The sequence below is a fragment of the Danio rerio genome, chromosome 11 (genome assembly GCF_052040795.2).
Source record: "Danio rerio strain M-AB ecotype USA chromosome 11, GRCz13ab, whole genome shotgun sequence".
Classification (NCBI taxonomy): Eukaryota; Metazoa; Chordata; class Actinopteri; order Cypriniformes; family Danionidae; genus Danio; species Danio rerio.
Genome location: NC_141031.1, coordinates 41240931 through 41254875, shown reverse-complemented (window position 1 = coordinate 41254875; position 13945 = coordinate 41240931). Strand labels below are relative to the sequence as shown.

At 34.0% G+C, this 13945-nt stretch overlaps 1 protein-coding gene and 1 non-coding gene across 5 annotated transcripts in view; one reads left to right on the top strand and one right to left on the bottom strand.

The window, feature by feature from the left end:
- LOC101882875 (uncharacterized) overlaps window positions 1-13945 on the top strand; it is a 287867-nt gene that overhangs the window by 101270 nt on the left and 172652 nt on the right. The gene's annotated exons all lie outside the window — the stretch shown is intronic.
- Window positions 1-13945, bottom strand: part of cdk18 (cyclin dependent kinase 18) — a 160788-nt gene that overhangs the window by 100933 nt on the left and 45910 nt on the right. For all 4 annotated transcript variants that reach the window (XR_015502897.1, XR_015502898.1, XR_015502899.1 and 1 more), the window contains exon 2: window positions 1612-1747. Coding sequence is in view for 1 of the 4 variants with exons in the window: in XM_087274276.1 (XP_087130402.1) it covers window positions 1612-1729 (118 nt within the window). In the remaining 3 variants the exon portion in view is untranslated. The remainder of the gene's footprint in view (window positions 1-1611; window positions 1748-13945) is intronic.

The window sequence follows — 13945 nt, the reverse complement described above, 5'->3', positions numbered from 1 at the left end:
TTCAGCTGCAAACTGCATACATATTGTTTACTTACAATTTTGGAGTTTTGCTAAATGTTGGTAAATACTTGGAATATTTTTCCATTAAGCCTGTGCAGGAAATGTAATTAAACCAATGTAAATGTAATTAACCAATAATAGTCTACTTTCATATCATCCAATTAAACTCCAGTAAATCAAGGCCGACCCTTTACAGTTTTCTGGATTAAATTAAAAAGACTGCAGAACCCTGATCAGAAGTCACTTTTAGTTTTCATTATAGATGCCCAAATTAGACGTAAATGTCTTCTGTATAATAAATTCTTGATTATGCATGAAATTAATTAAAAACAAACAGTTCATATTGCAGGATTAGACTAAAGCCCTGTTTGGATGAGACTGGTTTTCCCCCAGGAGGTCAGGTACATGTTTGCTGCACACAGTTAGTACTTTTATTTATTTAAACTTTAATCCAGTCTAATACAACATGTCTGTGTTTTTAACTCAAACGTCCTCAGAGAAATTGAATCTGGTCTGAATTGGACCTGAATCTGTAATTATGGTGCATTATTTACCCTTCTCCTATATTTCTCATTGAACCATATACAATTACTATTGGGAGTTTGGACAATTTTCTGCAGATAATAATGACTGTTAAATAATACAGAGTTTGATTTGTCACTCTTAAAAATAAAGATGTCTGGAAGAACTGAGATATTTCCACAGTGGAGCTGTAGAAATACATTTTAAAGGAATAGTTCACCCAAAAATTAAAGAATTTAGTTTACTACTAAAAATAAAGATGTTGGGAAGAACTAGGAAGAGTTGTTTTCACAGTTGAGTCATAGACGGATATTTTTAAGGGATAGTTCACCCAAAAAATAAAGAAATTTAGTTTAAATAAAGGTGTTGGGAAGAACTAAGAGGAGTTGTTTTCACAGTAGAGCCATAGACGAACATTTTAAAGAGACAGTTCACCCAAAAAATAAAGAGATTAAGTTTGCTATTAAAAATTAAGATGTTGGGAAGAACTAAGAAGAGATGATTTCACAGCTTATCCATAGAAAAACATTTTAAAGGGTTAGTTCACACAAAAATAAAAGAGATTAAGTTTACTATTAAAAATAAAGATGTTTGGAACAACTAAGAAGAGCTGATTTCACAGTTGAACTATAGAAAAAGGGTTAGCTCAACCAAAAATGGAAGAAATTAGGTTTACTATTAAAAATAAAGATGTTGGGAGGAACCAAGATGAGTTGATTTCACAGTTGAGCCATAGACAAACATTTTAAAGCGTTAGTTCACCCCCCAAAAATTAAGAAATTAAGTTTGCTATTAAAATAAAGATGTTGGGAAGAACTAAGAAGAGTTGATTTCACAGTTGAGCCATAGAAAAAGGGTTAGTTCACCCAAAAATGGAAGAAATTAAGTTCACTATTAAAAATAAAGACGTCAGAAAGAACTAAGGAGAGTTGATTTCACAGTTGAGCCATAGATAAACATTTTAAAGGGTTAGTTCACCCAATAATGAAATGAATTGTTCACTTTTAAAAATTAAGATGTAATGTAATGTGTAATTATATCGTGCATTTATCATGTATGGCTTTTAAATGTGAATGTGGAAAAGCTTACCATCATTGCAGCGGATGTTGAGCTGGTTTATCTGCTCTGTAAACTCGTTTTCCTCTATCGTCTCTGTTCGTGGCACAGAAAGTGAGAAACGCCTCTTAAAGTTCTTCATCTTGTTCATGACGCTGGGCCAGAAGTCCTGTGGAGAAGGCAAGAACAGTTTGAATTAGTGTTTATTTTTGCGCTTTTCAGAGTTGACGTTTTGTTGCGCTCTCTCTACATGAAATCTGTCATGATTTTATTGAGCTTTCTCTTTCATGTTCTTCAGAATCTAGTTAAATTAGACTGAGAGTGACTCAATGTTTACAACTTTTTGTGCTTTTTCACGGAGATCTGTCTCTGTTCTGTCAGCGCTGGCTGATTTAACGTTATGTCAGAGAGCCAAGTCTGGTGTTGGTTACACGAAATCTCCAGATTTTCCAAGATAACAAGATCTGCAATCAAAAGTCAGACATCTCCGAGTGAACCCAAATGCTTCTTAAGAAATTCTTCCAGTGTAAAAAAAGATCTGAGCTGCAATCCGCTCTCAATTTATAGACTCAAACAATGATTTTCTTCTTCCTGTTCAAACTACTTAATTAAAATGAGCTGAAGCAACACAATTCCTGAGGTTTTTTTTTTGGGACAACTTAAATGTTTTATGTTCAATCCACGTAATTTTGTTACAACAATTAATTTAACTTAATTGATTTGTGTTGGGACAACATGAAGGAATTGTGTAGAACCCAACATTTTTTACAGTGTACATTAAAAAATAAATTTGCTGTTTGTTCTAAGCGGAAACAGCACAATTGTTGAGTTTGTTTGTAGGGACAACTTAATTGTTTTATGTTCAATCCACATAAATTTGTAAAAAAAAAAATAATACATTATCTTAATTCTTTCTTGTTTACCCAACACAAATTGTTTGTGTGGAACCAAACCATTTTTTACAGTGTAGCTCTGTTTTCTTTTATTTATTTATTTATTTTTTATTTTAGGTCAACTATTAGCAAGTTTTTCTCTCTATTTTTTTTTCTCCACCATCGAAACAGATATTGTGTATTTGCATACTAGGGGTGTGAGAATTTTTTTATTTTATTTATCAATGCCTCTTGATTCGTTATCTAATGATTCTAAATTGATGTTCAAAAGTTTAGAATTGATTCTATATTCAAATTAGATTGTAACATGTCAATTTTATGCAGACAACTTAGTTGTTAATTAAATGAATATGTTACCTTAATTTGTTCATGTTTTCCTAACACAAATTGAATGTGTGGAACCCAGTATTTGTTTTTACAGTGTAGCTCTGTTTTTGTACTTTAGGTCAACTATTCGCTCATTTTTCTCTCTTTATTTTAAATTAATATCTTATCTCCACCATCAAAACAGATAATGTGTATTTGCATACATAGGGCGGCCGAAAACTGATTCATCAATGCCTCATGATTCATTATCTAATGATTCTAAATTGATGTTGGAAAGTTTATTATAGATACTATATTCAAATCAAAATCAACTTGATTGCTTCATGTTTTACCAACACAAATCGATTGTGTGGAACCCAGCATTTTTTACAGTGTAGCTGTAGTTTTTTTCTTCTTCTTTTTTTCCTCCCCAAAATAATGTCTTGTCTCCATATTTAATAAGTTAACCTAATTTCTTTAAATTTTCCCCGCACAAATCGATTGTGTGGAACCACATTGTGTAGAGGGGAATGATTTCATCAATGGCTCGTGATTCATTATCTTGTAATTCTAAATTGATGTTCAAAAGTTTAGAATTGACTTTATATACAAATTAGATTGTAACATGTTTTACATAAACATTTTTTTCTTTAAAGACATTTCTTTGTTAACATTTGTGGGGACAGCTTAATTGATTTATGTTAAATCCACTTAAATTTGTAAAAACTAACATGGTAACTTAATTCCTACTTGTTTTCCCAACGCATTGATTGTGTTTTTTATATTTATTATTATTGTTATTATTTTTACTTTAGGTCAGTTATTGGCTCATTTCTTTCAAAACAGAAAATGAGTATTTGCATACTTTGGATACCAAAATACAAAAAATCGATTAATCAATGCCTCACAATTCGTTATCAAATGATTCAAAATTTTCAAATCAATACTACATTTAAATTAGACATGATATGCTCAATGTCTGAATTACAGTTGACAGATCGCTGTATTTAATCACTGTATTTATATGGAATTTATATGATTTATGCAAAAAAAAAAAAAACTTTCTTTCTTAGATTTTTTGTCTTGCTTGTAGTGCAAATAGCTCCATTTCAAAGCAAAAACAAGATTATTTCTCTTACCCCACTGGCAGATAATGTCCATAAAACAAGAAAAAAATATCCCTTTTTTCTTAAGGTGAAAACTGAATAATGTTTTTTTTATTAAATTTTTTATTACACGTATTTTTACACAAGCATTTGTGCATAAAGCATCTGTTTTGTGAGAAGTCCTTCCAATATGATATTTAAACGATCTGTACGGCTTTACTGTAGACATTTATTCGAGTGAGAAAGACGTCATCTGAAACTTTCTGTCGTACACCACGCCCACCAAAAGGATGTCCTTGGTAGTGGAAACGCAAGCCTGATAAACGTGACCCGTGCTGACCCATACCGTACTGTACCAGTCAGTGGAAACGGGCCATTAGATCAAAGTGACAGATCTCTAGTTGGAAAGATATATTTTCACAGCTAAAATAATAGTAAAAAATGTAAATCAAGAATCGTTTTACAATCAGACCGAATCACTCCTGCCATTAGATCCAGATCATGCATCCAAAATCAATGCTTAGAGAAAAGAGAGAGCACTGAAACTATGATGGTTTTTAGTGCACCAAAAACTTGAGGAAATATATTCTCATAAAGTGTAAATTCATTCCATTATAAGTGATAAAGTGTTCGCTGCATGCATAAAGAGACTGATTTAATAGGCTGCTAATAACATTAAATCTTTCCACAGCTGAAGTTCAGCTCCGTCTCACTATAGTACATCGAAATGCTTCATTTTCTCTCTCTTTCTGCTCATACGTTACTAGGCAGAGCAGTTGCTAAGGGTTCCAATGTCGTCGATGTAATTCCGGGTGTGAGATCGTGCTGTGTGCTTTACTAATTATTTTGAAAGTGGGAGACTAGCCAATAGTCCCATTGCCAATTAGCGTCAGATATACCCCCCAAAATAACAGAGCGCCATTGTTTCTCGAATGACTCTTTGAAAGTGAAAAAAAAAAAAATAAAATGAATACTAATAGTGCTAGAAAAGTTCCCTTGTCAGCCGTGGTGGGCTTTTTTTCCCTCTCGAACTTGTTTTTTCCCTCGCGTTTTCTCCCTGACTTCAGTTGTTTTTGCTAAGGATAATGATTTAGTCTTGCTGTCTTTGAAACATGGCTCTCATAAGACAATAATTGCTCCATGCAGTCCCATCATAAGGCTGATGAAACGCAGACCAGCATCTGTCTGTATAATCTCATCATCTACCTTGTATTTATGGGATGTTAAGCGTTCTAGCTTGAAACAGCAATGCGATGGGTCGGTCCTTTTAAACAATTGTGAAAAATGTGTTGTTGTTCTCCTTAAAATCCAAATTAAAAGCAGTGGTTGATGAAATGGAAGGAGTGTGTGAATGTAAATTAAGTATAAAGATTTTAGAGCTTTTTGGTATGTTTTGATTTCAGAGGATTTGAGTTTATATTCATTCCAGACAAACAATACAAGCGTTTCTGCAGCGGTTGAAAAATTATCAAAGAAATTGATTCTGAATCGATTATGAGATTTAAAAAAAAAAATTATATTCTTTAATCAATTCTGAGCTTACTTTTTTAACAGTAGAGGGCGCTCTATGTTAGTTTTAAACAGCAGGTGGCGCTCTACAATAGTTTGTAACAGCAGATGGAGCTCTAGACTAGTTTTTAAAGCTGATGGCCCTCTAGGCTTGTTTTTAACAGCAGATGGCACTATGCTAGATTTGAATAAAAGATGCCAAGCTAGATTTACTTAATAGCAGATGGCGCTCTAGGCTTGTTTTTAACAGCAGATGGCGCTCTAGGCTAGTTTTTAACTGCATAAAGCACTCTAGTCTTGTTTTTATAGCAAATGGTGCTCTAGGCTTGTTTTTAACAGCAGATGGCGCTCTAGGCTAGTTTTTAACTGCAGAAAGCACTCTAGTCTTGTTTTTATAGCAGATGGTGCTCTATAGGCTTGTTTTTAACAGCAGATGGCGATCTAGGCTAGTTTTTAACTGCAGAAAGCACTCTAGTCTTGTTTTTTATAGCAGATGGTGCTCTAGGCTTGTTTTTAACAGCAGATGGCGATCTAGGCTAGTTTTTAGGAGCAGAAAGCGCTCTAGTCTTGTTTTTTATAGCAGATAGTGCTCTATAGGCTTGTTTTTAACAGCAGATGGCGCTCTAGGCTAGTTTTTAACTGCAGAAAGCACTCTAGTCTTGTTTTTATAGCAGATGGTTCTCTATAGGCTTGTTTTTAACAGCAGATGGCCCTCTAGGCTAGTTTTTAAGAGCAGAAAGCGCTCTAGTCTTGTTTTTTTATAGCAGATAGTGCTCTATAGGCTTGTTTTTAACAGCAGATGGCGCTCTAGGCTAGTTTTTAACTGCAGAAAGCACTCTAGTCTTGTTTTTATAGCAGATGGTGCTCTAGGCTTGTTTTTAGCAGCAGATGGCGCTCTAGGCTAGTTTTTAACTGCAGAAAGCACTCTAGTCTTGTTTTTTATAGCAGATGGTGCTCTAGGCTTGTTTTTAACAGCAGATGGCACTCTAGGCTAGTTTTTAAGAGCTGAAAGCGCTCTAGTCTTGTTTTTTATAGCAGATAGTGCTCTATAGGCTTGTTTTTAACAGCAGATGGCGCTCTAGGCTAGTTTTTAACTGCAGAAAGCACTCTAGTTTTGGTTTTATAGCAGATGGTGCTCTATAGGCTTGTTTTTAACAGCAGATGGCGATCTAGGCTAGTTTTTAACTGCAGAAAGCACTCTAGTCTTGTTTTTTATAGCAGATAGTGCTCTATAGGCTTGTTTTTAGCAGCAGATGGCGCTCTAGGCTAGTTTTTAACTGCAGAAAGCACTCTAGTCTTGTTTTTATAGCAGATGGTGCTCTATAGGCTTGTTTTTAACAGCAGATGGCGATCTAGGCTAGTTTTTAATTGCAGATAGCACTCTAGTCTTGTTTTTTATAGCAGATGGTGCTCTAGGCTTGTTGGTTTAAACAGCAGATGGCACTCTAGGCTAGTTTTAACTGCAGAAAGCGCTCTAGTCTTTTTTTTTTATAGCAGATGGTGCTCTATAGGCTTGTTTTTAACAGCAGATGGCACTCTAGGCTAGTTTTTAACTGCAGAAAGCGCTCTAGTCTTGTTTTTATAGCAGATGGTGCTCTATAGGCTTGTTTTTAACAGCAGATGGCGCTCTAGGCTAGTTTTTAACTGCAGAAAGCACTCTAGTCTTGTTTTTATAGCAGATGGTGCTCTATAGGCTTGTTTTTAACAGCAGATGGCGATCTAGGCTAGTTTTTAACTGCAGAAAGCACTCTAGTCTTGTTTTTATAGCAGATGGTGCTCTATAGGCTTGTTTTTAACAGCAGATGTCGATCTAGGCTAGTTTTAACTGCAGAAAGCGCTCTAGTCTTGTTTTTTTATAGCAGATGGTGCTCTAGGCTTGTTTTTAAAAGCAGATGGCGATCTAGGCTAGTTTTTAACTGCAGAAAGCGCTCTAGTCTTGTTTTTTATAGCAGATGTTGTTCTAGGCTTGTTTGTAATAGCAGATGGTTCTCTATAGGCTACTTTTTAGCAGCAGAAAGCGCTCTAGTCTTGTTTTTAACAGCAGATCATTCGGTATAAGGGCGTCACACACCATATATATGTATATGTATATGTATATGTATAAAGGTAATAAATATTATATATTATATATATATCCATGTCTAATATCCGATGGCCAGAAATTAATCATTATTTATAAATTAAGTTTTTTTTTAAAGTCCAGAGACCGATGTGTACACTGATTTTATTTAAATTCGACTTTTTAATGTGATATGACTAAACAGTGGTCATAAACAAATATTTTCTCAATTGAAAGGAGTAGCGGCTTGGACTTGGAATAGGCTAGTTTTTTATAGCAGATGGTGCTCTAGAATAGTTTGTAACAGCAGATGGCACTCTAGGCTAGCTTTTGAACTGCAGATGATGCTCTAGGCTAGCATTTTATAGCAGATGGCATTCTAGGATAGTTTTTATAGCAGATGGTGCTCTAGGATAGTTTGTAACAGCAGATGGAACTCTAGGCTAGTTTTTAACAGCTGATGGCACTGTAGGCTAGTTTGTTATAGCAGCTGGTGCTCTACGCTACTTTTTAAAGTAGATGCTGCTGTATAGGCTAGTTTTTAACCATACGCTTAATGCTCAAGAGTAGTTGTAAAAATACTGCGTAAAACCATCTGTAAAAAGCATACTGATTAGTGATGCATACTGCGGCATCTGCTGTTAAACTAAGCATAGAATCGGCAGTATATTAATGCACCTTGAAAACTTTAAGATCAACAAAAAATCGATTTTTTAAACAACTTTTCATCATATTTCTACTGGATGTAAATGACAACATATAACTAATATTTTATAATAATTGATTATTTTTCCAACATAAAAACACATTGAATTAAATGCTTTTTGTCAGGCTAGTATTGTAGTTATGACTTTGAACAGCAGGGGCTTCCCATGCCATGTCAAACAGATATGAATGGATTAGTGTCACTAAGATGAGTCTAAAACTGCTCAGATTCAAAGGGCAGAATATTTTAATTATTTTTTAAAGATCTCTGTATTCCTACAGCTCTCCAGCATTAATCACACACATCGGATATATTTTATTGATATTCTCTCCTGCTTCCGTATTCAGCCTGATTGAATCCAAAATCTCATCCGAGTGTAATTACGTCTCCAACTCCAGGGACCCTCCAAAGATGTGAGGGTGTCATAAGCAGATGTTAACCGAATCATCCGGAGAGGTGACCTTATATTCTCTGTCTAACTTCCCGCGGTGGCTGCTTTTTCAATCGGTAATTTATTCTAATTCTCAAACTGAAGGAGAACTTCATCTTGCTAATGCTATTGCTGATGAAACCAAGTTTGCATTCATTTGATTTCATTAATTAATTCATTATTAAAAAAAAATAAACAAATAAAAAAAATTTAAAATAAATAAATAAATATTTTTTTTTGCTATTTCTAAAGCATTTGCACTCTTAAAAATGCTTTAATTTTTAATTTAAATGACATTTTTGAACCCAGCTGTCTTTATTTGACCCAACATTCTGCCAACTTTCTCACTCTCGGAGATGCTTCATGTAGTTGTAATTCATAGTTGTCTGGTTTCAGTTGACCGACCCCATCCATTAGCCTAAATATCTACAAACATATAATAATTTTATGCTTTATAAACCGCACATTTAATAGCCACTGGTGTCGCTAATAGCAGGTTTTAGAAACCTACATATATGCATTATCTCCCCTTTTAAAGAGATAAACAGTAGCCTATTGCAGTGTTTCCCAACCCAGTTCCTGAAGACACACCAACATTACACATTTTCAACCTCTTTCTATTCAAACACCAGAATCAACTCATAAAAAACATTAGAAGAGACTTCAAAAGTTGAACTTAATGAGTGAGATGAGAGAGACATCCAAAATATGTATTGTTAGTGTGCCTTTACAGGAACAGGGTTGGGAAACCCTGGCTTATTGCATCACAACCTCATTTTTTTTTGCTTGTTTTTCAGCTAGTTTGGCTTCTATATCATCACTCAAGGCAGCTGATGGCCAGTTTTGGTGTTGATGTAATTATCTGTAACTGAATGTATTAACATTCAATCTAGATGTCATATAAAGCAGCAGATTATGATTGCTTGGCTCAGTGTGTTGATATTATGTTCGAGTAATGGTCAATTGTGTCTTTTGTTCTCTGGTTTAATGGGTGATATGGATTTGGGCTCGTTGTCAGAATTAAAACACAATTAACATGATTGTCCATTTCCAGTTTACTGGATTGGTTTACAAAATGTCATGCCAGCAGTATGGAAATGTGAGATAAATATTTCCAAAATCATTTATTCATTTATTTTCTGTAAAAAAAAAATGCTGGATTCCACATAATGTTGTTTCAACAAAAATCAACCAAGCTAAAGTTGATGTATATGTAAGTTTTTGACTCCTCTAAAGCATAAAAAACTAAAAATACTATAATATGTTTGCAGATATTTAAGGAACGTGCTAAGTGAACATTCTTGTTTATCTGAAAAACAATGCTGCAGTCAGATATTCTGCTTTGAAAATGTGCGTTACGTGCCGGAGCGTCTGTCTTTGTTTTGGTTCCTTAAACCAGCTCAATACCCGTTTAGTGAATTATATTTCAGCACCCCGGGTTGCCTTTGTGGAAAACAGCATATTTCATTCATTTAGTCAGAAAGGCTCTCAAAGTATGAGTTTGGAATGAAATTTGACCTCCGGTGGACAGTAACAGCCTTTGAAATGAGACGCAGATTCAGAGTTCAACATGAGGTGGTTATTAATTAGCAAATAATATAACTATTTTGAGGGTAAACATTAGGTTAGCAGGTTACATTGTAACCCTGAATCCTAACAACACGGTCATGATAAGATTTGCAGTGTTAAGAAATTTGACTGTTTGCACCAGACGAAAGATGACAGAAATTTAAATACAGCCATTCAGAAGCACAGAATAGTGCTCTCACTGCACTCCAACAAAATGGTAAGGTTCAAAATGTAATTAATACATATTAAACCTCTTTAACATTATTAAATTTAGATCATGGATATGAGTCACAGTTCTAAAGTTCATTTTTTCAAATGGTTTATTTTATTTTCAAGTTCTGAGTTGAACCGCTGCTGCTTTCAGTAGTGTGGCTATAAATTTAATGTAAAATGGCATTCAAACTCACATTATTAGCATTTAACACTGAATAAAGAGGTGTACCTGAGGTATACATTGTCAGTTTATCTTGTTAAGCTGCAAAAAATAAAACCATTTTTAAAATATACATTTGTTGATCAGGACAAAAACTTATTTTAATGTGGAAAATATTCCCTCTATCACGTGCCGTTGCTTTTATTAAAAAAATTCCTTAAACCAGTCTTAAATCAGCCTTTAGGCTCAATGGTAACACTTTACAATAAGGTTCATTAGTTAATGTTAATTAATGAATTTACTGACATAAACAAACAATGAACAATACATTTACTACTGTATTTGTTCATGTTAGTTAACGTTAGTTAATGAAAATACAGTTGTTCATTATTAGTTCATGTTACCTCATGGTGCATTAACAAATGTTAACAAGCATGGACTTGGATGTTAATAATGCATTAGTAAATGTTCTATGATGATTAATAAATGCTGTACATGTGTTGTTTATGATTAGTTCATGTTAGTAAATGCATTACTAATGAACCTTATAGTAAAGTGTTACCGGCTCAATAGTCAGGCATGCTCCTGTTGGTGTTGCCAATCTTGCAACCTGCGCTTGCATGTGTTTTGAACTTGGAGTGCAATACCTAGTTCAACCACTGGGTGTAAAACTTACATACTGCATCTTTACCTTTTACAAAATTGGCTTGTTTCAACTTTTAAATAGTAGCAGTTTGAACAAGCAGCAAAAGCCTTTTTTGTGTTTCTTTCATTAATTAATTAATTAATTAATTAATTAATTAATTCATTCATTCATTCATTCATTCATTCATTCATTCATTCAATTATTAATAAATAAATAAATAAATAAATAAATATTTTTGAGTTATTTTTAAATCAGGCGCACTCTTAAAAAGCTTCCAACCATTTGCTTAATCTTTTCAATGACATTTAAATGTAATTCAATTAACATTACATTTTTTAACCCAACTGTCTACATTTGGCCCAAGATTCTGTCAACTTTCTTACTTTCGAAGATGCTTCATGTACTTGTAATTCACAGCTTTCTGGTTTCATTTGACCGACCCCGTCCATCAGGCACACCGCCTCGCTGCCTTTTGCATTTGCCATGTGGCTCGGATCAGTGGGGATTGCGGTGACTCAAAATAGAGACACCTATCCTCCGCCGAGATGCGATCTTCTCCTCCAGACGCGTCTGAAGAAGCTGAAGGAACTCTCAGCGTGACTCATTCGCCGCTCTGTACTCACTACGCTCATCGGGGACATGACTGTGCTTTGACAGGGAATCTATTAATAATGCTTTTTTTCGTTTGGACAGTGGGCTGGTGGCATATGGAGGCTGACGGACTGTGTGTTCACGGAGTGGGCCGCTTTCTGTTGATCTGAGACTCTAAAGACACCCAGAGGGTTTTTTACGAGACCTGCAAAAGCTGAAGTAATTTGAGAATAATTGGTTATGGAGAGCTGGACTTGTCATGTGTTCTGATGATTTTGCATGAGAGCTTTTTTTTTTAAAGAGTGGTTTGGATATATTTAAAACAATGGCGTCAGCTTGCTGTGGAGCTGGAAGGATATATTTATTATAGTTCTTGCCCAGTCAAGCATTACTTTTATTTTTTTTGTCACTCATACTCAGGGGTGGGTGTCCAAACTTGATGCTGAAATGTCTCTTGTGACCTTTTGTGCTCAGATTTTGTTACTTTTTTGTTCTGTGTCACTTTTGTGTTACTGTTGAACGAACAAACCCTTGTTATACAGCTTATGTATGAGCAGGAAAACAAGTGAACGGAAACTATAAGGGTTTGATCATAATCCATGGGTTTTTATACAAGTCATAGTAAGAAAAGTAAGAGTATTTTAGAAGTAGTAGTAGACCTTTTCCATTCTTCAATGCTTGAAAAAATGCGTGAAATAATCAAGATAATGTAAGAAGGGCTTCTCTGTATGCTAAAGTCAATGTGACATTCATTCATTTTCCTTCGGCTTAGTCTTATTTATCAGGGGTTGCCACCGTGGAATGAACCGCCAACTATTCCACCATATGATTTATGCAACGGATGCCCTTCCAGCCGCAACCCAGTACTGGGAAACACCCATACACTCACATTCACATACTCACTACACTATGGTCAATTTAGTTAATCCTGTTCACCTATAGCGCATGTCTTTGGACTGTGGGGGAAACTGGAGCACCGAGAGAAAACCATGCAAACACAGGGAGAACATGCAAACTACACACAGAAACACTAACTGGTCCAGCTGGGACTCAAACCAGTGACCTTCTTGCTGTGAGGTGACAGTGCTAACCGCTGAGCCGCCGTGCCACCTATGTGACATTTAAATAAAATAAAAAAAACATTCAAACTATAATGTTACATACTGTAGCTTGACCAATAATAAAGTGTAGTCCCAAATATTCCTCATAATTAACGTATCATAAGGTTGTAATTTATTAGCTGATGTCTCTAATAGCAGGTTTCAGAAGTTTATGTCTCCTTTTAAAGAGAGAAACAGTAGCGTGTTGCATCACACCAAGATTGGCTTCTCTATCATGACTCAAGGCAGCTGATGTCCAGTTTTGGTGTTGATGTAATTATCTGTAAATGAATGTATTAACATTCAATCTAGATGTCATATAAAGCAGCAAATTATGATTGCTTGGCTCAGAGTGTCTATAATATGTTCGAGTAATGGTCAATTGTGTGTTTTGTTCTCTGGTTTAATGGGTGAAATGGATTTGGGCTCGTTGTCAGAATTAAAACACAATAACATGATTGTTTGTTTCCAGATTACTGGACTGATTTGCCAGCACTATGGAAATGTGAGATAAATATTTCCAAAATTATATTATAATAAAAAAAATAAATAAATGAATGAATGACTGACTGAATTAATATTTCCAAAATCTTATCATAATCAATGAATGAATAAATAAGTATTTGCAAAATCATATTCTAAAGAATGAATGAATGACTGAATAAATGAAATAATTGTTTCCAAAATCATATTATAATTAATAATTGAATAAATGAATAAATATATATATATATATATATATATATATATATATATATATATATATATATATATATTTCCAAAATCATGTTATAACGAATGAATGAATGAATGTATAAATAAATAAATAAATATTTTCAAAGTCATATTATAATTAATAAATGAATGAATGAATGAATAAATAAATAAATAAATATTTTCAAAGTCACATTATAATTAATGAATGAATGAATGAATGAATAAATAAATAAATAAATATTTTCAAAGTCATATTATAATTAATAAATAAATGAATGAATAAATAAATAAATAAATATTTTCGAACTCATATTATAATTAATAAATGAATGAATGAATGAAGGAATGAATGAACGAATGCA